Source organism: Oreochromis niloticus, linkage group LG13 (assembly GCF_001858045.2).
Source record: "Oreochromis niloticus isolate F11D_XX linkage group LG13, O_niloticus_UMD_NMBU, whole genome shotgun sequence".
Lineage (NCBI taxonomy): Eukaryota > Metazoa > Chordata > Actinopteri > Cichliformes > Cichlidae > Oreochromis > Oreochromis niloticus.
Window position 1 is genome coordinate 13,293,880 of NC_031978.2, and position 26,874 is coordinate 13,320,753.

General features: G+C 39.6%; 1 protein-coding gene across 36 annotated transcripts in view; it reads right to left on the reverse strand.

Annotated features, from left to right (window-relative positions):
* Window positions 1-26,874, reverse strand: part of ank3a (ankyrin 3a) — a 118,444-nt gene that overhangs the window by 52,175 nt on the left and 39,395 nt on the right. For 27 of the 36 annotated variants that reach the window (XR_003213541.1, XM_025897635.1, XM_025897652.1 and 24 more), the window contains exons 2-8: window positions 7,849-7,950; window positions 7,480-7,578; window positions 5,156-5,254; window positions 4,448-4,546; window positions 2,932-3,117; window positions 2,453-2,476; window positions 819-917 (exon numbers count right to left, since the gene is read on the reverse strand). Coding sequence is in view for 35 of the 36 variants with exons in the window: in XM_025897635.1 (XP_025753420.1) it covers window positions 819-917; window positions 2,453-2,476; window positions 2,932-3,117; window positions 4,448-4,546; window positions 5,156-5,254; window positions 7,480-7,578; window positions 7,849-7,950 (708 nt within the window). In the remaining variant the exon portion in view is untranslated. Of the gene's footprint in view, window positions 1-818; window positions 918-2,452; window positions 2,477-2,931; window positions 3,118-4,447; window positions 4,547-5,155; window positions 5,255-7,479; window positions 7,579-7,848; window positions 7,951-8,105; window positions 8,398-13,819; window positions 13,871-14,456; window positions 14,593-26,874 lie in introns of those variants that run through there. The other 9 variants (XM_025897650.1, XM_025897646.1, XM_025897643.1 and 6 more) reach the window with 5 other exon arrangements.

Here is a 26,874-nt window from a genome sequence, read left to right on the forward strand (position 1 = left end):
TGTCCCATTGTTCTCAAAAGTCTCCCATTTTATGAGGGTCTTTATTAATCCAGGAATCTCTTTCTCTTTACCACTGAATACCTATATATTTAAGGGGATGAACACAAATATATTAGGCTTTATACTACCGACATTACTTCCAATACTTGCACTATTCTGTATGTGTACTATTGTATTTATTTATTCTCATTCTCATTCTTTTCTTTTCTATTTATTTATTCTTTTCTATTTAACTCCAGTACTGTTGTATTTATTCTTAGTTTATCTTATTTCTGTATAGTTGTGTATATTTGAATTTTTTTAATTTTTAATTTTTACAGTTTGCACCTTTGATCCAAGAGGACGATATTTTGTCCCACTGTATACTTGAGTGTATATTGTTGGATTGACAATAAAACTCTACTTGACTTGACTTGACATTAAAGTTTGTGTGTGGGTGGTTTGGGTTTCACTGTTGTTTTTTCCCTTGAGTAAACAAAATATGCATTCCTCTATCAATGAAAAGTCCACAAAGAGAATTCATGTAAAAAAAAAAAATCCCACATTTGACACCAATATTTTCAGTCCATCCTATTTTGCTGAAGGGTTGAGATGCAAAATGTAAGTTTATTCTTTGCTTTTCCTTTCAAGGAGCATAAATGTGACATAGGTTAGTAAAATCAAAGGGATTTTCCTCTGTCATAAAAGCTAGGCTATAGCTTTGTTTTACAGCTTCATAGGTTTTTTTAATCCATTAAATTTACCCGAATACCATAGTCATATTTATTGTCTGTAATGGTTACACCTTTCCCAACCAGCAGAGGGCAGTAGAAACTCACCCGAGCCATGAAGTCCACAGCAGCCCCACGGTTCAGCAAAAGCGTGGCCACATTAATGTTGCCATAATGCGCTGCGATGTGGAGGGGGGTGAAACCACTCTGAGGATTGAAGAAATGCAACAACACACGTGCAGACAGACAAATAGACACACCATGTTAAAAAAAAAGTGGAGCAACATCCACGCAAGATCAAACATCTGGCTTTACAAAGTCCCACTACATCAAACAAGGACACACTGCGTTGCACACTTCTACACTGACACCTGATTTTTCTAACAATTGTAGAAAAAGTATATTTTTTCTAAAACTGTTAGAATCAAACATGGGCCCAACTAAAATATAACAATTTTACATTTAACTGACAAAAAACAAAAAAACTAATTACAAAGATCTGAGTGTAATATACAACTTGATTTTAAAGAAACAATTTAGAGCTAATTGGTGTAAATCTGTTTAATCTAATTTACAACATTCTGTTATTTTTAGCTGCAAATAATCACCCTGCAAATGAACTCAATCTCCATCTGTTAACATCTTCAATGAGAGATGCATCCTGATATAACTCCTGGATTAGCTGTCAGAGCAACTAAAAGACACTGGAAAATATCTGTGACCTTATGTCTTACGTTAAACAATCCAACTGCTGGAATTTTAATTTCAAAGAGCCAAAAGTCAATCGGTAATTCAGACACGTGTCCCCTCTGATATCTTGAACTGACAAATTTCGAATCATACCACAAAGTTCACCACAATTAAAATGATTTATATCTGCCTTGAAAAAACACACTATTCATATAAAACAGATTACAGTGTCTTTCTTCTATCTGAGTACACATTTGTTTACCACAATGCATAAGTCTGAAATCAAAGCCATTTTTGGATGAATCATACCAGAGCCTGCCAAAGCCACAAACAATGCCAACCAAAACAGGCACGCACAGAAGGTGGCCACCTGGCTTTGGTTTGACAAAAGGGGCCAATGTTACCACAGACGCAGTGTCACACTAGCTTGTTACTTTGGTCCCATGCAAAATGCTTTAGGTGCTAGTGTTAAATACTGGACGTACTAGAGCTCGATAAAGGATACACCAGTAAACAAATTAGAGAGCCTGACTAATGCTAGAATGCAGGGGTTCTTTAGAGCGTAAAGGGAATTAGACTGCCATGCAGGTTATGGACAAACTGCTGGTTTCAAATGAATGATAACCATTTTTCATGCGTACACTGGTTATCATGCTAATCAGTTTCATGGAGGGGCTTAGTCAGGACACATTAAGACGACATATTTTAAACAGTGACAAGGGATTTCCAAAAATAAGACACTTCAGCTTTGGACACCATGAAACCATTAGAATCAAGGAAAACCTTGATACCCAAGCCTTTAGCCTCAGATTTTATAATCAGTATTAGTGAAGCATGCGCTTTAGCTCTGATTTTCCAGATATATCCACTACATTGATGAAGCAATGAAGAGGAAGAAGGCAGTATTGAGCTAAAATGGAAAAGGGGGAGTGACAGAGGGCTGCAGAAACACTACTGCATCAAGTCAGGGGCACTGAAGTGATTGTCGTTGTTGTTTTCAGAGTTTTTATGAATAGGATGAACACTACATAATGTACAGAGTAGAGGTGTACCTCTGTTGTTCTATTCACCATCATCTACAGAGTCAGCCAAGAGAGGAGAGAACGGGCAATTAGTGAGAAAAAAAAACAAATTAAAAAGGGCCTTCACTCACATGAAGTGGAGGAGCAGAAGAGGGAGAGGCAGCTCAGTGAAAAATAATCTACGGCAGAAAAGTTTCGGTGTGCAGACTGCGCTGTTACTTGAAGTTTGATTTTAAGGGTGAGAAGGATATTCTCAAACTAAAATCTTTTCAGAGATAAAACTGGCCAAAAAACAAACAGGAATGTACTTCTGCTTCTTTTCCGAAAGAAAGAGCATCAATAAGAAATTCAAACAATAAAGAGAAAAGGCAGCAAGAAAAAAAAGACAATCAAGAAAACCAAAGAAATCAGTGTTAAAAACAATGAATCAAATAATCAAAGAGACAAAAAGAAAGCAACCGACAGATCATTCACCACCAAAGATGGGCTGCATCAGCGTTTTTGCTCACCTTGGACTCGACGTCTGCGTTGTGGTCGTTCTGCAGGAGCAGGGCCGCGGCCTTGGTGTCGTCCTTGCGTGCAGCGATGTGCAGGGCAGGCAGGCGCACCTTGCCCTTTGTATCGTTCTCCAATAGCAGGGAGACCACCTGGTCATGGCCCTGCTGGAGGGCCACTGCCAGAGGGGTAAAGCCATCCTGTGAAAGAGGGGAAGAAATGAGTAACCAATGCTGGATGGCGTGGATGATGAGAGCAAATTAAAAGCAGCTTGTAAAAAGCAAAATTTTTTTTTAATAGTTTTATAGGCTTACTTTTATAGGCTTACTGTACATTTCCAAGCCACATCTCTATGTAGGACACAAATGTAAGTTACATAATAAGAGGATGTGGAGGAGACAGCTCACATCTTCGGTATTTCCCACTCACATTGCCCTTATGATACATAATTCAGCCAAAAGCTCTCTGCCATTTTATTTTACTGTGTTTTTGATACTGCATGTCTCAATATGTGTGGGCAGAAGTGCGCACACACACACACACACACACACACACACACACACACACACACACACACACACATGTATATACATTTTTTTCCTGTCCTGATAAGAGGGTCTCTTTCAAGATGAGGGGTGACTCAGCCCAGCTGAACACTGATGGGAGATTATAGACTGACAGTGCAGTGCTCTCCATCGCCATCATCAAAATACTAAATGAGGGACTATCTAATTGGAAAAACTGGGTTTGAACCCTCCTGGGGGAAGTGCTAAGGCACTTCCTTTAATTTGTCTCCAGCCTGTATATTACCATATATCATGTTTGAGTAGATACTGGATTTCTGTGCAGAATGGTGTGTGTGTGCATGAGTGCCCATAAATGTAAACTTGCAGACGACAGGGTACATTGGATATTGTATCATCTGCGTATGTGCACTTGTGTTTGTGTGAACGTGCTGTGACTGGAAAGTGTACGTGTGTACAAGTTCCACAGACTAAGCAACGTTAATCAGAGCAGTAACAGCAGCTGTAGAGAGGAGGCAGGGAGCAGAGCAGACCTCATCAGTGACCCGCTCAAGGTCACTCTACCTCCACTACCATACACTACCAATCAATGAAGTTCTGCCTAGTCCCTCATAAGGAGATGAGGAGGGAGAAGAGGAGGTGGGGCAGGCAGAGGAGAATAGGGGAAAGATAAGAGAGGGATCATGTGAGACAAAAAAGATGAGAAACAGAGAGAAACAGGAAAGTGGAAAAGTAAACAAAGAGATGAAGACACCGATGGAGACGGAGGCAAAATGGGTGGGGGTTGGAGGAAAAAGGGAGGAAGGGAAGGAAACAAAGGAGGAGAGGAGATGGAGGTGGTTAGTACAACAGATAAAAAAACCCCTTAGATATAGAAAACAGACAGTGACATAGAAAATGCATGGATAAATACTGCAGAGAAATGGACACACATGTGAGCACAAGGAACACACACACACACACACACACACACACACACACACACACACACACACACGTACAGTACCTCAGTGGCGATACTCTGGCTGGCGCTGTTCTCCAGAAGGAACCGCACCACCTCCAGGTGATTCTCCTGCGCTGCCATGTACAGAGGAGTGAAGCCATTCTGCACACAACATGAACCAAGAGACACACAATCTTTTTCAAACATTACACAACAACAAATACATTCATCTTTACTGCTGCTTACACAAGAAATGATTCCATGTTTCCTTGTATTTAGCCATTTTAAACTTGGTCTTAGTGTTTTTCATTATCAGAACAAGGTCCTTTGCTTCCTTTATTCCTTTGCTTTCCAAATGATTGCCTAAGTTTCATGTGACATCTCCTAACATGTCATAAATGATGACTATTATAGCAACTGATCCCCTTTAAAGTGACAGATACACAGATAAAGTCGTCTGAAGGTAAAGAGTTTTTCCTCTGCTTGCTGTTTTATTTTGGACATTATCAGAGAGAAAGAAGCTGGCTGAATATTTTCTCTCGCTTCGATCTAATAGAGTTAAATGTGAAATGCAAGGACAAGCAGTTTCCTGGAGAGGCAGAGGCCTAGTTGGCATTATGCCAGTTTCTGTCAGTGAGGATCTCTCCCTGTACGTCAGTGACTATCTGATATATCTCAACAGCAGTGTAATTATACCTACCCTAAAGCCAGACCACCAAGACCTTGCTGTCATTTTGACATTGACTTGCAGGCATTTTGAGTATATCCCACCTGAGATTGTGCGTTGACATTGGCTCCATTAGTGACCAGCTCTTTGACGACTTCCGTTTGGCCAGCAAGCGACGCTATGTGCAGAGCAGTGTTTCCTTTCTGGATTACACGGAACAACCAAAGGAATGCGTGTTAAGCTCTGGCCCACCTGTCCCACTGTTTTGCTTGTGTGTGTGTGTGAGTGTGTGTGTGAGTGTGTGAATGTGATTGCCACTATAGTCTTCATATATCCACGTCAGTATCTATGTGCACCCGTGAATCCCCTTACACAGATCACATGCTTGTACTGCTGGCGTTCCAGCTCTGGCATCCCCCTGCGTGCAGTGCCAACAATGTGTCACTTCCTATCCTGCCGGTAAATAAAACTAGTGGAGGCTTTTTATGAACTTGTGCAGTTCCTTGTGAGGGCAGAGTCGACCCTTAGCCTGATTCGTGGCCACATGATCCTGATGCTAGTTGGTCACAAGGTTCTTTTGCATAATAGCGATCAGTCACGTATAGCGTATATAGTAGCAGGGAAATCCGATAGCCATGGCTCCTAATAAACAGACAAGTTTCTTTTTGTTTATTAGACCACCACTCAAAGCTGCCAAAGATGCCAAATTACAGTTATTTGCAAGCACTGCTGAATATAAAAATTAGTTTAATGGTTGAAACTCTGATTTCTTCTATTTCACTATGATTTGTAGTTTTTTTGACAGATTTATAAAATATCTGTGTTTTGATACGCTGTCACTTTATTTTAATATTAATTTAGTCACCTTATTATTGTTGACAGGCTAATTGTACTGTATGTTTATACCTTTATTACCCTTTTTACATGCTGTAATGGCATTTTGTGGAGCATTTCAACTTGCTATACATCAAAATATAAGTAATTAGGCCATAGTAACAAAATAAATCACAAGAAATGCAGTAAAAGAAATTGAAAATCTTCTTTCTACGCACTAGATAATAGAAATGTCATAGCTATATCCATTAAAATTGTAAATGAAAAAAAGTTGCACAAATCCTCATATATAGAGATATATTTATATATAAGGAGAAGAGATATTTATATATTCATATGTGTCTAACGAGACACAACATTGGTACAATACTACATGTTTGAGGCCAAAAGTTTCAGCTTTTGTTTGGAATCGTGTTCATTCAGATCTGTTGTAGCCTTTATGAGTGGTAACACTTTAACAACAGTGTTAAAGAAGTGCTGGCTGCACTATTTGCAGCTAACTGACAAGTTACATTATTTAGTTTCGCAAAAATACCAACTCCTGCGCTTGAAAAAATGTGCTAATGTTTTCACAGTGTTACATTTGAGCACTGAAAAAACAGATAAAGGCAGGTGAAGATCTTGGCCTTATTAAAAAAATGATTAGAAAAATACTCCTTAAATTCCTTCATGCTGAGAACCCTCAAATACTTTTGGCTAAACAAACACTATGAATACCATTTTAAAGACACATATTTAAGTTCAGGTAATCCAGTGCAGCGATGCCATTACAGCTTAAAAAGATCAGTTATTGTATCACTGACTATTAATGAACACAGGACCTCTTGTTTAACTCTCCCACAGTGAGAGCAGCACTGTGTTGGAGGGGCTAATGAACAATAACTAGAATCAAACAGAGACGCATTGTCGTATTGCTAAATAAGAATCCTCGATAGCGTTGCCTCCTCTGGCTGCTTAAAGAGGAAACTGATCGGCATTAGGATGCAAGCAGACACAGGCATATCAAACTAATCCTCGAGCATCCTCCAGGTCACAATACAGAAATATTTTTAATTGGGAAGATTTTTTCCTTGATCTTGAATATTTTATTGTGTCTTATGTTTATGTCAGCACTAGGCGTGTGGCCTGGGGCCCAGAGGCTGAGCCAGACCACTAAATGGCAGTAAAAGGCTTCAGGGGAGAAATATGGAAAACATTTTCAGTGGCTCTTCCTCTGAACTCCTTTTAGATCAGAATTGAGATGCATCCATAGCAAAAACCCGTCTTATTACAATATATGCATGTTTTTACAATACATAAAATAACACTACAACTGGTTTTACTTATCTAGATGTTTGATACATACAATTCTTGCAACACACTTTTTTGCTTCATTCTAGCACACATTTTATTATTTTTGTATGGCTAATTACCTTGTCTGCTTCCAGCAGTAGTCCCCATAGACGTCATTAAATATTGATCCAGTATCAAACACTAACAAAGGCTGCACACTTCGTCGTACTGATTCTGCATACTGTTTAATCCTACAGAGATACCATGATCCGCGCTCAGTCCAAATATAGTCTTCCATTATACCTGATGGAGCTGGTCTTACCTTTGTGGCTGCGTCCACAGTGGCTCCGAGCTTCAGCAGCTCAGCAACAACCTCTACATGTCCCTCCTTGGAGGCCAGATGAAGAGCATTTAGACCATTCTGAGAAGGAAACATTTATAGGAGTTAGCGGGTATTATGCATGAAGAGATAATATGAGATCACGTTTGATTGTGCATCATACGTTGGCTAAAATCATCTATGTTTTATTGATGGTAAGATAGTGTTTATTAAGTTATACATGAATCTTGTAGTCCTCTTAAATTTAGCTTGGGAAGCAGTGCAGTTTAATGTGTACCCTAATATGCTTCTTTAATTCTAAAATCAATGAGCATGCATAAAGACATGACAGTTTAATAAGTACAAACTTACTTGATTGCAAATGTTAATCTCAACCCCAGACTTGAGGTAGTCAAGGACTTTTTCGAGGTTCCCTGCCCGGGCAGCTCGTAGGTAACTGGCATTGCTATCAGACTTAAGAGGAGGAGGAAACAAAGAGAGCGAAAGAGAGCACGAGAGGCAGATGAGAGAGAGAGCAAGAACAAAGAGAGACGAATTAAGCACTGTCTTGATTTAAACATTACACATCTTTAAGCCCACAGTAGAACAAAGCACGTGCATTACTGTACCAGGTAGAACTCTGTCATAATTTCTCAGACATCCAAAAACATCTTATCTTGGCAAAAAAACAAAGCTAATATCCACAGACGCAATGTGTCCATTTTTACACTGCAAACAAAAAAGTCTACTTGTGCTTCAAAGCGAGAAAACACAAACATTTCAAGAAGTAAATCCATGAGAAAGCCAACAGAGCCCGAGCATATCTTCCCGACAATTCACATCATCCTTCATCATCCATCAGATCCCACCGGAATGTTATTGCAGCTTTGTTAAATCCAAATGTCCATGATTCCCCAGTGAAAGAAGTTCAGTGACCGGGTGGTCGTTCCAGCTGCCACAGAGACCTCCTCTTTTCCTCTGAGATGTTTTTCTGTCCACCAGCAAAGAAGTTATGACTCTACGTTGCTGTGCTATGAGAAGCAGAGCATCCTCTGTTCTGCTCAGCTGTCCTTTATTTCACTACAGAAATAGGGCTTTGCACACCAAAATATAATGATGAGGCAAGCATTTTTTTTTTTTTGCCCCATAACAAATGTGGTGAGCATGTGCGTGTAGAGAAGAAAAGAAAGGGAGGGAGCGAGATGGAAAGGAGGAAGAGAGAAGAAAGAAAAAGAGAAGGAGAAAGCTTAAAAAAAGAGAAAAGAAGAGATGAAGGTAGTTTCTTTTCTGTGTTCATGTTACCTCAGAGGACATTAGGTCTGACATAAAATGACACACAGCAAACTCTGCACATTTTGTCTCCCTTCTTCGCAGCAGCCTTGCAAAGAGCATTTTGTAAAACTCAGCACTGGTGCTGCTGAGAGCAGGAGGGAGAGATGCTGTGATATGCTGCTTCATAACAGGGGCACAAAACCAAATTCCCCTGATTTATCAAAAGCCCAGACTTGCTAAATTTAGCTTGCATCCAGAGACATGTAGGATAAACGCAGCAGGGCAATGGTACAAGCGGTTATCCAATGTTGTATTCTCTGCCTCCCTCTCCACTGTGCTTGTCCAGAAATAACTCTGACGAGCATAGAGGGATCTGACCCTTTGCCAAAATGTGAGGGAACAAGACACCAGTATTAGATTGTTCCACTAGTCTGCATAAAAGTTTGAGAGGAAAATATTTCTGTTTGTGCTCTTGCACACATGTGTGGATAAACAAATTAATGGCAAATGAGGCAGTGTTAACTGGAACCCGAGTCATTTCCTGATTACAAGATTACAAGAAACCATTAAGCTAAAACTTATATATCTGCAGCCACATCTAGAGATTTCTGCTTCCTTTTTCCATAGCCCCAACCCTCTGAGGAATGTGTGATAGCACTGAATCACTAATGATATTTCTGCTCTTGTGGCCTTGAGAAAAAGTCATCCATGGTACCGAACCAGCATGATAAGTAAACAGCAAAAGTGAGCCATGCACCGAGAACAATTACAGAAAATATTCAGCTCTTAACTTTATCAAATGCATGTGCAAAGGTAATATAATAAATGTCTCAAAGGTCTAAAGAGGCATAATAGTGTGTGTGGCTGTGAGTATCTTAGCATTACTTAGCATTAGCACTGCTGAATTGTACCGGGAAATAGGGCTGTGAAAGCCTTTAAACATCCAGTGCTATGCTCTGGCTCTTCTTCAGAGAAATACCTCCAAATAGCTTTGATAATAACTTTGACAAATAATGATGCAATGTAAACAATCTCCACAGCAATTAACTTAAAATTAAGCATAAACTTTACTTAAAATTCAGCATAATACAATCAGTAGGTCTTTTATGATAACCATGTGGTCCAGCCACAGTCAGCAGCCACTCTCTTTCTTGTCATCATTTTTATTTTCTGTCTTCTGTTAGGTCTACATTTCATTTGTTTTCAACCTACTTTACAGTGAGAAGTGCTGGCTATGCAGGAATGGTGAGAAAATGTTGATATTAAATATTAAAGGGGGGCTGTAAAAATCAAAAAGCAACACCATGATGTCATTTCCCCTCCAAAAAACTTCATACACATTTTTCCGCCGCAAATTTAAACACAGCATTAATTCAGGCAGGCCTTGAAGTCGAGCACATTCCACAATCCTGTAGATCAGCTGACTTCAGTTCCAGATTACATCAACTTGCTCATCAGACACTCTTTTATGCATCCTATGGGCAGTTCTCATAGAGTTCATACTATCTAAGATGCTTTAAAGCTGCTCTTTGCAACTCACTTCCAACCCAACTCCTCCTTTCATGCGGTTTCTGTCTTAATCAGCGTCATATTATCACTATACACTTAAAGGGTGGTATGTCACATCACAAAGTTGAAATTACTGCATATGGAAATAATCTCATATTAACTATAGTGGTTCTGAACAACATCGAGGATGGGAAGGAAACATATAAAATGTTTCTTTGCCAAAACTTAAATGGGTATTGCCTCTTTGCCTCTTCATGCTTCACTTACTGAAGTCTCTCCACATACTATAATATCTGTGCAGCATATGTTTGTGTTTCTGTGCATGTCCAAATCACCGATATACATCCCAGCAACTATGCTGTTTCCTACTAACTGCCATGTGTCCTCACTGTGAAGCATGTTCTGCAAAGTCTGACCCACGTATGAGCTCTTGAGCGTAACCAAATGCGTGACCGCTCTGAAACCCCCTGACATGGAAATGCAAAGGTCACACTGCTGTGGAAAGACAGCATGCACCAAAACTGCTGCGTGATTTACACCATCAAATATTACCTAGGTCGAACATGATATCTAATGCAGCCTTTAATCATTTAATACAGATATTAAATGAGGGATGACTGGTTGGCAGCAGATGAGACAGAAAAAATATATAAACATCATTACAGAAAAGTTACATTATTAAGAGCTTTTATGTGTTTCTATGACAACTTGCAAAGTCTTTTAAACATTACATGGTGCTCTTTGCTTCTCGCAACAGATTAAGTAGTCCACATCCATATCTACATTATTACTGATTTCAGTTTATCCCTTAATACAGTGACCAAAATGTCCAGCCCTACAGCCACTCCCCATCTCCGTCTAACACGAGGGATCTTGGAGTCTTTGTGAATGAAGTATTACACAGGACTGGGTATGAGATTAGTAAGAGAAATATCATTAAGCCTCCACAGATCAGAGGTTCAAAGAAAATGGGGCCATTAAAGACTAGGTTAAGCCTGAAGGAAAGCATTAATCTCATGTTAGATAGAAAGTAGAGGACGAGAGCGAAATCTGGCACACAAGTGCTAACGCAAAAAGCTGGAAATTATACCATCATTCCAAATTAACGTCTTAAAGAGTCAAAAATTGAGCTAACTTTCAGGTAAGACGCTGTAAAAATGAGAATTAACCATATGGGTTTTAAATTAATAGAGCCCTGTCGCCACTGCCTGCAGATGCTCTTTAAAATGAAGAAAAAGAAATGTGAATAAAAAGCAGTGAGGCCTTCGTGCTGCCATTTGATGAACCAAAATGTGTGTGTTTGATAACACTACTGCACCTGTTTCATAGAGTGGATATGCTCTTTGAAGAAGAACAAACCCTTAAAGGTTCAATCTGCCTCTTCAAAAAAGGGAAGCACAGGAACAAAGCACAATCACTACTGACATTTTGATAGTACAGATTTCAAATATCTAGTAAACATTCCCTGTTTTTGTTGACATGATATATATTGTAGGCTGGTAACAATGCATGTGTGGTGTCAACGAATGCTACTCTCCCACAATAAACTTGGAAAATGAGAATCTACTCACAGCAACATTTTTTGGATAAAGAAAATAGATCAGTTTTCTTTTTTTGTTTTTCTTGGAGTTTTCTTTCCTTCCAAAGGCAAGTCTGATATCCAGCTATTAGAATAAAATTAGCATTAGAGTATGACACAAAAGGATGAACTTAAGTAAACGGTCAGATTTTGGGTGGGTCACATCATTCACTTCTTGAATTTGAATTTCATGACCCTTTGCTGCTGCATGGTGTTTGTTTTCATTTTTGCTGAATCTGTAATTGGCACTTTTTCTCTTCATGACATCAACGCAGTGATAGTCTGGATAGAAGATACTTAGTTAGTATAAAGAACTGATATCCTGTCTTTCCAGACTACAATGATGTCAGCTTGGCACTATGTACCAAGCTCACAACAAAGCAGAAGCTCGCACATTGAGTGGAACAGCAATTATATAGCACTTTTCTAATCTTACTGACCACCCAAAGCACTTTAGACTACAAGCCACATTTAACCACACATTCATATAGTGCTTTATTATATACACTTTAAATACCAATCATCCAAAGTCAATTTAGAATCACTAATGAGCCTAACATGCATGTACCTGAAACAAACCCACGTGGGCATGTGCAAACTCCACAAAGCAGGACCCCAGCTGGGCTTCAAATCAAGACCTTTCATAGCATGAGGTGACAGAACTAACCGATGCACCACAGATAAAAACAATGTAGACACACACGCGTTGATGTCATCGCTGTAGGCGCTGTGTGAACTGAGGGAGCTTAGAAGAGGAGAGCCAGACCAGCAGCAGCTGTATTGTTTGATTTTATCCCCTGCTCTCCTGACAACACAAAACTCACAGAGGTCCACAACTCTACAAGCCAAAGCAGGGGGCATTGAGTAACAGGCTACATCTTCTATGAGTGCCAAAGAACCTCATCTCAGCAACCACCACATCCATTCCTCTCAGTTCTAAATAGTCAAACTTCCCAAATCCCCTGCCTTGCTTATTTCCCCATGGAAACTTGACTTCTTTCTTTTTCTCCATGCAAAATACAGAAAAGATGCTGCTGATTAATCCATCATATCACTGTCAACAAGCTCACACCAGAAAATCTTAATTAAACCTTTTATAGACATGGATGTTAAATGATAACATGATATCTATATGAAGAGATGTGACATTTTTTAATCTTCTCTGATTTTAAATGTAAGAGCTGCATGTACCATCAGCCATCAGCACATGGCTGTAAATATTGAGGAGACAAGTGGTTCTAATAAAACTTTTAGGCTAAGCGGCAGTGAGACACTGTGTGACTTAGAAAGCAAAAGAATGAATGAATGAATGAGCAAGTAACTAAAGTGAATCACTTTGGAAAAAATTCATTCATCCAGAGCATTCAACAATGAAACAGCTTTACTGAGAATATTATCACACTACGGTAATTCAACAAAAGCTTCAGCTGAACTCACATACTTACTTACCTACATCCATCACTTTTTCTAATAAAAACGACATGTTTCAGAGTATTAACAGGTAAAAATATTGGCAATGAAATCCAGAAAGTGGAAATTAGCTTTTTTGCATCTTAGAGTTAATTTTCAGGTTAGGGCCAGGATAGCTGTTTCCTGTCTTCATTCTAAGCTAACTTAAATGCGTGCAAACAAAATGTGAAATTAACTGAAACTATAGGTGAATGTATGAATGCACAGAGTACAATTTGGATGTGCTATTGGATGGGCAAATATCAGTCCAGTCAAAAAACATGGTCTAGTATTGCCATGCAGGATCAAACAATCACACAGTCACTTCAAGATCTGTTCATCTGCATAAGATCAGCTGACTTTCCATGTTCATACGCAGCCACAGCCTAGTACAAATGAATGACATGGGACCAGTATCATTCTAATGGTTCACAAAATGGTTCTAAATTCACAAAATCAACCTGTGAGAGAGTCAATAAACAAAACTGCAAAATAAATCAAATTAATCCAGGCAGAAATTCTAGCACTACTCACTTGGGTTAGGAAGACAGCACCCTCTTCCACTGCCATGGTTACTTTCTTTCCCTCTTTCTCTCTGTCCTCAGAATGACAAGCAATGAAACCTGAGCTCAGAGTGGCCAGCCAGCCAAGCAGTCATCTGCTAAGTCAGTCCGTTAGTTAGTCCTGCCCTTATCTCAGCCTCCTGAACATCCATCCTATCCACTCAGAGGAAAGAGCAATGTGCAACTTGTTCAGGTAACAAAGGGAAAAAAATCTAAGAAAACCCAGAAGTGCTAGCGTAGTTATTGGAGGTAGGACCTTCTGCTGTCTGGTAGATGCCCCACACACCAGACAAAGGGATGGAGGGAAGCTGAAGAAGTATCGCAGAGGGTAAAGGAAATTGATGTCAAGAGGAAAAACTAGAGAGGAGGTCTACACAGCACTGCTGTAGCGAGTAAACAAAGCACTGAACATCTCGTAGTCTTTCACGCTGCAGAAAGGACACACGCCAAATCCCCTCTGCTGCCTCTCTCCCTCCCTGTCCCCTCTCTGTGTCTTTTTTATCAAATATGTCAACAAGAGTAAATCCCTGCTGCCTCACAGAAGCTGGCCCCTGCCCCAGAAAGCACCTTCAAATCAGGGAGTGTGCAGGAAGAGCACCCTGACTTACCATAATAGCTGAGGCTTCTCCCTCCCTCTCTGCCTCCTTCCTTTTCTTTCTCACCTTCATTTACTCTCAGGGTAGGTAGGTGGGGGGTGCCACCGTGATCTTGATATCCAAGGTTGGGTAGGCAATGACGGACAGGGGCCAAACTGAAAATAGCATCTGAAACAAATACTTTCGCTAAAATGCCACCCCCCCTCAACCCCTCTTGTTATCCCACCCACTCGCCCTCTTTCCCTCCCACTCATTCTCTCTGGTTCACTCTCCCTGCCTCACACAGGGTCTGGCAGCACACGGCTCTTTATTGTCATCCTGCTTATCAGCTATTTTCCCCAAACAAAAGACCAGTTTGAGTGTTGTGAGTTAATGTCCCGGCTGGGGCGGCTCTACCTAGTTGTGTAGAATGAGCCAGGGGGATCTGAGAACATCGGAGCTAGCAGCGGTGAGACTTTGCGTGCCTACTGGGGGTGGTTTATGGGGTTTATAATTCCAATAACAACAGACAACAACAACAATAACACCATACACTATCCTAGGGGCAGGTGGATCCGAGGGGCACCCCCAACGGTCAATGGGGATACTTTAACAGAGGATTAGGGGCTTTTCCGTCAGTATTAGGGACACCCTCTGTCTCTCCACCTCTCGCCCCTCAGCAGGCACGTCCCACTTCTCCTCACAGATTCTGCTGGATAATCCCCCCACACAGTAAGACAGCAACCATGTAAACTCACTGCTCTACATGAAGAGCTGGATCTGATCACTATCTGTGTGAGCAAGTTAAGCATAACATCCAGCATAACTAGTGAGGTGTATATTTTATCTTGCATTATTGCACCTGTGGGTGGCATGCACTCTGATCATTCATCTTCCAAGACCACCCGCTACTGTTATGCTTTCACAAAGCTTTCAGTTGCATGTTTATAAAGCTAAAAGATTGGTCCATTGCTCCAACTACACATTCGCAGTCGATAAAGCAGAACGACAATGTGATAATAGCCATTATAACACTACATATCAACATGTATCTTTTTAATGTCAACAAACAGCATGAAAAGAGCCCAAAACACCATTGATTAGGTGGTTTTTTATCTCTCTCTCGCTCTCTTTTTCTTCTTAGCCCTTCTGTCCCATATCTTTTGCTACACTATGCACTGTAGCCCTGAACCTCTCCCTGACACTACCTGATAGAGCTGTACATGAAAATGCAAATGTCTAGATCAGTCAGATTGGACATTAAACTAACTTCACTCTGCCAGCTCCTTGGTATAAAATCCAACTGCACCCATGTGGGAATAATGCAGGTAAATGTCCAGGAAATTCACAGTGAGTGAGTGGGCGTCATGTGTCATCCCTCATATAGATAAAATAGAGTATTTCCATTAATGACAATGAAGCTTCTTTTGTGTACTACAAGAAAAAGAAGGGAGTTCATCTATGAAAACATATCTATGTATATATATATATATATATATATATATATATATATATATATATATATGTATAACAGATTTGTATATATTCTTATTTAAAAACTATTATTTAAGACACTCTGGAATTAGTGTTATTTGCTAAAAAAAAAAGAAAAAAAAGTACGTAGTAAAGAAAGAAAATCATCAAGTAAAAAAAATTGAAAGTGTGATTATTTTGGGGGGAAATGCAGGGCCATGGCATGGGGAAAATGAGATACACAACCGGTTAACTACACAGGAAACGAAGGGCGAAAGGACCGTGGTTAAGGAAATTTAAAGTGCTTTGAGATCCGTGCTGTTGTTAAAAGATGCTATAAAAATAAAATAAACACATCTGAACTGAAGCTCAAAAGTAAAACAAAATAACATTTTTATGCTTTTAGAAAATCCAGCACGAGCATAAAAACACCCCCAAAATACATATTACTAATACTATTTTCAGTGGAAGATAATCTAATCCAAGGATTATCTAAATAAATACTGTGGTTAAATGCCAGCATACGGAAAATCCCTAATACGTTGCATGTAATATTTTGACAATAAATAATAAGCATAGTTGATCAGCGTAACACCCATGCTTGTTATTTTCTTACAGGGGACTCTCCTGGCAGCAGAGAGTATCACAGACACTGATGGACATACAGACAGAACAGTCAGTCACATGCACTCCATCTCTCAGCAAAGGCCAGTGCATTCTGTTACTATTCCGGATGAATAACACCACTGCATTCTGGGTATTTTCCAGCTCTATAAACTGCCAGACGACAGATAAAGAGAGTTAGGGACAATCAGCGGGAGTCAGAGAAATTTAAATGCAGAGAGAGAGAGAGAGAGGGAGACTAGTGCACGTGAGAAGTGGCAGAGGGAGTGACAGATGCTCTGGACCAGAAGTGGCGAGCTGAACATGTGATTGGTGGATCACAGGTCCCTTCACACTAACGCTGCAATGAGCAGCCTTCCTTGGAAAAGACATGGTTACCATGGTTACGGGGGAGGTCACAACAGAAGGGGAAGAGAGTCGGGCCTACTTATGGAAAATTATCTTTTCTGGCACTCACGACTGGTAGCGGCTGCCAGCAATCACACCCACTGGTTTAGTCCTGGTTTAGTATTTTACTTGGAAAAAAAAAAAAAAAAATATATATATATATATTTATATATATATATTTATATTCTGGTGGCATTTGTTACTGTGTGTTATTTTAAATTGGATTCTTTGAGGCTTTGAGCACTTTTATATTAAAAATAAAATAAATGAATTGTAAGAAACAGAGGCCAATATGTATATGTCTTCCACCATTTATTCACACCATTTACACACACATAGTGACATCAGGGTTTTTCCTTGTATAGTGCAGAACCATATATCTCAGCAAAACAGGGATGAACATTATTTTATTTTAAATTCCCAATATTGTTAATCTGTTAATTTTTCAACCTTTCTTTCACTTACTTAAAATCTAAGCCCTAACGTAAACAGGTTACTTTATTCAGAGATAAAAGTTTTGGGAGGAAAAATATTCTGCCACCCTGCAGTAATAACATGGCAGTGCATTTTCTGGAAATCCAATTGAGAAACTATTTTCAAATAAAATTACCAGCATGAAACACAGCTCAGCACACTGTACTCGAACAGTTCTTGGAGGGTTTTGTCGTACTAGAAATAAATGTCTTTGCAAGTTGTTGCCCAGCTTTCATTTCCAGGTTACAAACATTTACGAGAAGCTACCTCACAGCGGCTATAAAATATCACACTTTCATTATTCCAGGGCGTACGCTCAAAATCTTTTGAAAATTTACATCTCACACACACCCACAAGCACACACACGCACACATACGCAGATATTTACTGCTCCTGCTGCGTGAAGCATGCTCAAGGGCACAGCTCCCCTCTGTCACCTGGGACATGAAACCATTAGGGAGGGAGGTTAGGAGGGAAAGTGAGGGAGAAAGCTGGGAAGGCAGCAAGGAGGGGGAGAAAAGTGAGTAGGAGAAGGAAAAGAGAACATGGAAAGTAGGTGAACCATTCAATAAGCAAGCTTCAACTACAACTGTGCAGCGTGGCTAATATAATCTAGCTTTTAAACTAGTACAGACCAGAGGAAATCATCTCAAAAATATCTGATTAATACATTTAATATCTGATTTAATAAAATTTATAATCACGTTTCAGTATTTCCTTTGATTCTGCTGCAGGTGTGTGGAGGTAATTAAAAAATTTCTATTACCTGTTATCATGTTACTGTTAGTACTACTGTTGCACATGACATGAAATGTCCTGTCTCCCTGCTGTCTAGGGCCAGTAACGCTGACACTGAGATGGGTGACATCAGAATGTCGCATTGGATTTCACCTGTACAGCTGAATCTACACACAAGTGCACCATGCTCGATCGATAGCTGTCGCGCCAAAAAGTCATCCTAAAACAGGCTCCAGAATATCGATGGTCACACGGTGTTGCGCACAGTCACGAGAGTAAAACAGACATTTGGGCAGATAAAAAGTCAGAATGTAGGGAGAGAAGCACAGGGCTCTGGGCTAAAAGGGCAAAGAAAATTAAACAACATATCAGAGTCTGGCTTTAATTCAGAGACAACTCCTCCTCTTTTTCCCTCAGCTCACCATCTCTAACCTCAGTTTGACCTGCAGAAGACTCTGCTGAGCAGTCAAACACTGGACTCTGGTGGGCAGTCTCCTGCATGACAACTGTGCAAAGAATCGCAAACCTCACTGTGGAATTAGCTAAGCATCAACACCACCAGTGTTTTGGTGAATAGAATGCACATCCAGAAGAAAGTCAAGTTATAATGTAGAAATGCATTCGCAAATTCATTTAGACAACAATGCATCGGTCAGAAATGTTGTTTGGAGTGAACTGTGACAAGATGCTTCCCCATTGATACACTATTCTGGCATTTAACTAGGAATTAGAAGTCTAGAGCTTTAAACCCAAGACCCCCTTACTGTGAGGTAAGGCTGCTACTAACCACTGAGTGATTTTGCTGCTCACAAGGACTAATGATTTTTGGACTCATCACTGCTATTTGTACAGGTGGCTGTAAGCATATATTAAGCTACAATAAAGTGGACTGTGAATTCTCAAATTAAAAAAGTCCAGTAATTATTCAGCGTGTTTGAACCAAGCAGACTCACATGTTATCAACATGTTAATTTCAATAACCTATCATGTGCACTTGGTGAGAAGTGAAGCAATTTGAAAGAAACAGTAAACCCATAACCACTTTAACAGACCTTTTGTGTTTAAAAAAGGGCAGTCCTCTACAGTCATACTTTCATGTGAGTGAGTTTCCTTTCCTTGTGACATAAAAATGCAAATGACTAACCAGTAGATGGACTGTAAAGAGTGTAAGACCTAGTCCTGGCTGAACAGCAGGTAATGAGCTGTGGGAGCTGAAACTGCAATAAGTTTTATAGTGTGTGTGTGTGTGCATCTCTATATGGACTAGAGAAAGAGGTACATGTGACTTATAAATATATACATTTGAAAGTGTGTGTGGGGGTAACACATGAAAGAAGCTAGGCTGTTAAAAGACCCGAAAAAGACAAAAGCTTACAGTCCCAAATGTGATGACTCACAAAGAAAGATCTGAGGAGAAAATGTAAATGGGAAACATGCATATATAAAATTGAGCAGCCATAACTGACATGATTAGTCTGAATAGAGAACTGGCTTTTTTCCCTCTGTGTCAGTTTATAAGACCTGTTTAAGCTATAGAGTGTCTATTACCAATGATCTGGAGGAAAAGGAAGATGAACAGAGGTTCATGATGAAACCACTTCGTCAACTGCACACATCATTAGTGAAAATCTTTACTCCCTTGCTTCACTGAGCTTCCTCAAATTCATTCTTGAGGTCAAAAAGGGAATCAGTTTCTTTGGTTTACAATTCTAGCCTTAGTATGTAAGCAGCAAGTTAACTTTAGCATATATCCGCCTTGTAAATTCCACATTAGTTCAACTAGCCCAGCACCACAGCTCTGCTACAATAACTGAAAGTACTCTGGATAGAGTCAGACACTAAATGCCCATCTGGCATCTAGTCCTAAATTTAACAGGACACGGTGAAACTGAAGTCAAGATGACATTCAGAGCTATGTAATCAAGTTTTAAGGTAGTATGATTTGTTGCCAGTCTTTTTGTCCATTAATCTTTCCAACATCCTGTTCGTTTAAAGCTTCTGACTTTTTAGAAAACGCTTTAGGCCTTTAATGTTTCTTTGTCTCAGTCTTCATGGGTTATAATGTTCAAGTGGTCTTCAAAAACATTGGAACTAGTTGATCTTGTTAACAAACTGAAGTACTATAGGTAAATATGAAAAACATCTTTTGCAAGAATTTTGCAGAAGTTCAGTGTGCAGCCGGTGTGTCTCTGCATAAGATGTATTTATGTTATACGTCTCCAAGGCCCCTGCAGAAGACCAAGAGGGTCTTTCCAAGGCTTTAAATAGGAAAAGAGGAAAAGCCAAGTATAAAAATTCCCCATCCCCATTATCACAAATGGCTATCATGGCTGAGAAAGATCAATAAGATGTGAACTGTCCATCACTGAGCAAAATGCACAGCTGGTATGTTTACATGTACTCACTTGCATGGTAAACCTTTTGCATAACTTTTATCATTTAAAAATCTTTTCTTGTTTACTTTCTTGTTTGCACTGTGGCAAACAGCTGTTATTTCAAAGTCAAATAATACAGCGTGGAAAAAAGGAGGGCACGATCTGATGCAGGACACATTTAGTGAAGATGTCTTTGAACTAAGAAAACCCGGCAGAGCAAATTCAGAAATCCCCCTGATAAATTATTAAAGTCTTAGAGTCTGGAAGATGGAATACAAACATGTGCCAGTCAAAAAGTGTGCCGCAGTCCTCCAGCTGAACATTTACCACAACAAAGAGCCACAGAAGAAAAGCATGCGTTCATTGTCTGACACTGAGGTACAACAAAATCTGCTGTAAATGTCATTTCTGTAGCTTTGACCGTAACATTATGAGAGCTCATAAAGCTATCTATAAAACAGGAAGAATAAAAAGTCCTGCTTTTTCCCCTGTCGGTGCAAGGCTGAAAAAAACAGAGTGCTGTAACTGTTTTTGCCTGATCTTTGGCAGACAGAGAGCACCAGACGAGAACAGACCATGAGCCATCTGTCCCCTCTGAGCTCCCCCAGTCTCCACACAGCGCGCACACAAACACGCATGCAGTTAGATAGTCGCACATGTGCAAACAAGCACTTAAACTAAACACATACACGAGCATGAATTGCTCAGTAGAAATTGTCAAAATTATGGGACAATAATCTAATTCTCCATGATTGCCCCTTTGACACGAGGCCAAGGATTTCTGACAGAGGAGAAGAGGAAAGAAACAAAGTGATGTGAAAAAATCTTGGAAAAAATATGAGCGTGAACATGGATTTACACTGGATTTGTCCATCACCCTGCTCACCAATTCAACTGATTATCCTTCATTTATACCTTTTAAATATCTACTCTTTTCTGCAAATACAGAAGCTGTAACACATACTGTTTCTTACACTGGAGTAATAGTCTTTGAATCCTGGCATTTCTTTCTGGCAAACAGAAGGCTATTAGGTGCTGAAACAGCCAGCTGCCCCTCAGGCAACACAAAGTAATAGGCTGTTGAATGGTAAGGCCCAAATCCTTAATAGTGGTGCTCCTTGAACATGGCAACAAAACAGGCAATGTGAGTGTGTTGTGTAGAGAAATTCAACTGTTTTGTTACCCTGAAGTGGTCCATTTCTCAAAGGACACACTAATACACAGAAACTTCTTGATTTCTTTAAGAGCAAAAAACATTTTAAACAATTTGCACACTTTAAATTATATTTAGTTTTATTTAAAACTCATCACAATAATAGTAAAGGACCGAGTGGACCGAGCGGTGGAATAGCAACCCAGCGTCTCTGCATAGAGCAACTGATTTAAATTAATAACACCAGCAGATGTCAGTGCACACAAACAATGCCATGTAAAGACATGTCATGTGACCTTCAAAAAAACCCCAAATGTAAAATCTCTCTCTCTGATGCTGTCTGCTATTTAATGCTGGCTATGCTTATGAGCAGAGTCTCTAACAACTGTGCTGTTTAGATGCATTTCAGCATCTCAGAGTTCTTAAACTCACCTTTATTCAGTCTATTAAATAAGACTGGCTTTAGATCAGTTATGTCCAATTTGATTCTATACAACATCCAAAACACAGTTCACTGTCAGAGCAAGCTAGAAGTGGAACAGTGGTAAATTATACAAGCTCTGAGCTAAACTACCGCACTGATCTTGGGCTCTCAGAGGACTAAAATGTGTATGAAAATTGTAATTCTGATGAGTAATATAATGTTGTATATTTGCATTATATGTGGTTAGACACATGGATTGTACTATGTACTAAGTAATGCCAAGCTTTGCATTTTTTTCAGATATTAGAATACCAAATACACGAGCAAGACATAAATAAAAAAGTGTAAAAGTGTTGTGGTTTTGTGGGAGTGTATGTGCCAGACTATTTTATGATGCGTAAACTCCTGAATTATTTCTTTAAATCCACAAAAATGAGTCTAATAGCTGTGTTAGAATTTGATGATATAGCCAGTTGTGGTCTGCATGTCTCAGTGTAACTGTCAGAATGGGTAAAAGAAAAGCAACCAGTAAATGGCTGTTGGCAGTTAGAACACAAGCTATTGTCCTGCACAGCAGACATTTTTTTATTGTGGGTGGCAGCACTTTTACTTTAGACCAGCATTAGTCCTGTAGCACTAAATCTGTGAGTGACATCCATTCCCTGCCCCCCGCATATGGGTGTGTTAGCTGACCCTCTGTGACCCCGTGTGCCCACTCATCTATCACACGGATAGCCAGAACTCAGTGCTCATCAAGGCTGCAGCCTAGGTACACATACATAAACAACACTTAGAGACACACACACACCTTTTTGCCTACTATGGTGCATATACATGCTCCTGCAGGTACCGCCAAGGTCACAGCTGAGCAGAGAGACTAATGACCTATAATAAGACACAACCTTGACTGATAGGGACAGTCAGCATGGCTGTAGCAGCCAACAGAGCAGTACACACGTTCACTCTTACTCTCTCTACAACACACTCACACACAGAGTGAGTCGAGAGTCCTCCTGCTCTCTGCAGCATCGTTCTGTCCCGGGTGGATTCAGATCTGCTATGCTTAATTTTACTTCATTTTTTTCAGCACCCTTGTCTTATCTCTCCTTTTGTACTGTTTCTGTTTTATAATCTGTTAACTCAGGCTAGCAGAGATTTCCTGTTCTTGTCCAGAAAAAAAAGTTTAATAACTCTGAAAGTGTCCAGAGCAAAAAAGTTTAATAACTCTGAAAGTGTCCAGAGCATCAGTATCTGTGGATTTGATTCAAGTCTTAAAAAAGCTCAACTTTCCACATTGTTCTTAATCTACAAAAACAAAACCATCCCATGTCAGGAAACAACAAAAAACAAACAAAGCAACTAAAAAAAACCCTTAAGATTTCACACAACTGCAAGTACTACTACCCTGACAGAACATCACAAACTGGCTCTAACTAGACAGAGACGTTGGTGTGCAAAACTAAGTACATCAGAGTCTTGAGTTAGAGAAACAGACACCTCACAGGTGCCTATCTGGCAGCTTGATTACAAATGGTACCAGAAAAACACCAGTTTCAACATCAGCAGTGGAGAAGCAGCTGCGGATGTTGGATATCTGGGCTGAGTTACAAACAGAAACACAAACCTGAGATTGTGAAACTGGCCAATAAAAGGAAAAGAAACAAATTTGAGGTGTTTAAAACAAACTGAAATACTAAACTTCCATTTGTGAGCGTTTACCTAAGTAACTGAGGTAATTTCAGTTAAGGATATGTTTGCGACTTCCTACATGTTGGTTGACTGTTTGGACTCCTTAATCCATTCTTAGAGTCATAGCAGAGAAATTGATGTTCACTAGGTTAAGTGTCGTATGTGCTCCTATGAGGAGAATGCAACGGAGCGGTCTCCACCCATAACTCAGCTCACTATGAAGTGTCTCCTCTTTGTAACATCAATCTAGCAATCAGCAGTTCTCAAACAAACAGAAGGTATTGCTAATTCTATAAACTGACCCACATACATATACACATGGAAAAAAAAAAGAATAGAATACACACAAAAAAAATCCATATTTTTAAAAACTGAGACGCGTAAAATTCTTCTCTACTCTTCACCAATTCAATCATCCATTTGCGGGACAGCTTCCCGCTGCACCAGTTGTAAAATAGCCTGCGCCTGACTCATAACATTATTAGAGTCACGGTGAGATTGAATTAAAGTGTTTAATCTTAATTCTGCCAAAACGTAATGTGATGACAGACTCTGGGCAGCTGTTTTACTCTTTACTAGTTTACTGTCAACAGACTAATCAATAACAACTAAAAGACCTTTAAATCTAATTTAAATCAACACGTTGCAGGATATAATCACGTTGGGCTTAAAAATGACACGTTTCACATGCTGACCCTTTAAGAGGAAGAACAAGCACAGCTTTTTTCCTGTTGTTCTCTAGACTGTGTCATTCCTGCTTAGTTCCAACACTTCTTATAATTGGTCACTTCAGCAACTTGTGTGTGAATGTGTGTGAATGTGTGCGTGCCCTTCCTCAGCTGAGGCGGACATTTGGCCGTCAAGAGGGAAGGTCCCAAAAAAAAAGTTAAAAGTGCACTGTGGGTGTCGAGATGGCTGACACACAGCTGACAGCATCCCAGTCAGCAACACACACACACACACACACACACACACACAAATGCACAGGGTGACAGCAACCTAGTCAGCAGCAACACTAACAGCAACCTGACGCGTACTGCTCCGTCTCAGTGTATCAGATCAAGCCTTCAGTCTGTCAGATAGCAAACTGTGCAATTAGAACTTTATATAAACAGGACAATGATTTAGCACTTCCTTTTTTCAAATTCTGCAATATCTGATTCCTTAAAATAACCTGTGGATATTTTTATAGTTGATTAATCTGTTGATTAGGTTTTGATGAACTGAACAATCATTCTTGATATATAAATCACCAGAAGAATGATCATGCTCCTCCATCCTGACCTCTGTTATGACTTTAATCACACCTCATCAGGTGTAGCCTTTAAGCCCAGACAACACAAAAAGACCTTCGCACTGCCACCGCAAGAAGTATTGCAGAGGGGCAGAACACCTCCCGGCTCAAAATGGTTCCTCGAGGAGCCCTAAATAAATTAAGAAAAGGGCCCTCTGGAGTCTCTTCTAGTGCTTCATTTCCCAGACCTAAAAAACGAATGTGGAAATCAAAAAAAAAAAAAAGTGTGGCATGCAGGAGCTGCAAATCAAGTTACTTCAAAAGTCCAATGTGAATGTGACCAACTGAAGCAAACGGAAACCTTACGAACAAGCTTAAGCCACCAAAGTACAGCATGCACAATCTGACAGCAAATATCTGACCTTTCTGCTTAAATTACTGGTTTAGCACAGCAGTGATGGCAGGATGATGAAATTTCTGAGTTAAAGTTGTACTTTCAGAATAAGAATAAGGGTACTTTATTAATTCCAGATGAAATTATATTGTCATAGTAACTAACTAAATGAAATTAAATAATACAGCATATTAAAAAGTTATAAATAAGTTACATATAACAAAATATTTCCAATAAATACAAAAAGTTCTAATTATAAATACCCCAGTGCGTCACACAAAATTGAATACTGTGAATTTATGTTCAGATGTCCAAATTCAATCTATTGGAGTCCAATTTGTTCTAAAACAGTAACAATGTGACAAACCTCAGGCAACATTGCAGCTCTGGGTAATGCTTTTCACTGTCCTTCAGGTAGGAAACAACTGGGTGGACTCACAGATGACACACATTGCATACAGAACGTGGGGTGTCTGTGACTCAAGCTGCTTTTGAAATAACAACCAGAAACACAACCAAAAATATCTGATGTGAGACTGTCAACGCGGCAATACACATCATCAAGGGAGAATGCTAGCAGTTGCTGTAGGGCTGATCTATTTTCAACACGCAGGGTGTTTGTGAAAGGAGCTGTAGTGAAACGAAGGAGAAAGGACCACCAGCAGAGGAGGAAGAAGAGGGTGAGAGTTAAAATAACATGCTAGCTGTCCAATCGGAGATTGCGAAGCAAAATGATTTCAAACATGGAGAATTCGAGACACGGCAGTGACTCAGTTATGTCTGGAAAAGGGCGGCTCGCGTGTTGGTAACGAAATGACTGCGTGAGGTGAAAGGTGATACAACAGAGATGAAGTTCCATCATCATCATCATCACTTCAATAACAGTCTTCATTACTGCTTTAGCTTTAACAAATCTTTCAGGTTGGAGCTGAGTTATTTTCATTACTAAAACACTTATGGAATATTTTCTTGATAACTTGATAAACTGTATAAAGTGACAGACATGATGGAGGACCACTTGTCACCCATAAATACTGACATTTGTGTATCTACAACCATGGACTCTTTTTTTTTATAGTTTAATACTTTATTACTGCTTTTGTTTCAATGTTCTACTCTTCTCATTTCCTGTGTTTTAGCCCTGGCTCTACAATGTTAGTGATAGATCTGTTGTGGGGCTGGTGGATTTGAAAGACACACAGAGACAGAGCACAGCATCAGTCCTAAAGACTTGTTATGTGCACAAGTAAATCTACATCACAACTTGTGCAGGCAATGGCCCTTGGAGCACCAATTTTCTAACTATCATAGTAAAACACCATTTAAGGCAGCATACTAATTCTTTCAAAGGGCCTTTAAAAACAGGGATGTGTAAGTCCATATAATAATTTTAAATAAAGGACTTTTGTGATGCTCAAGTTGACCTTAAATGTAAGCCCACTTTAATAAAAGCAATAAACTAGAATATGCCCTCCTGCTCCATAA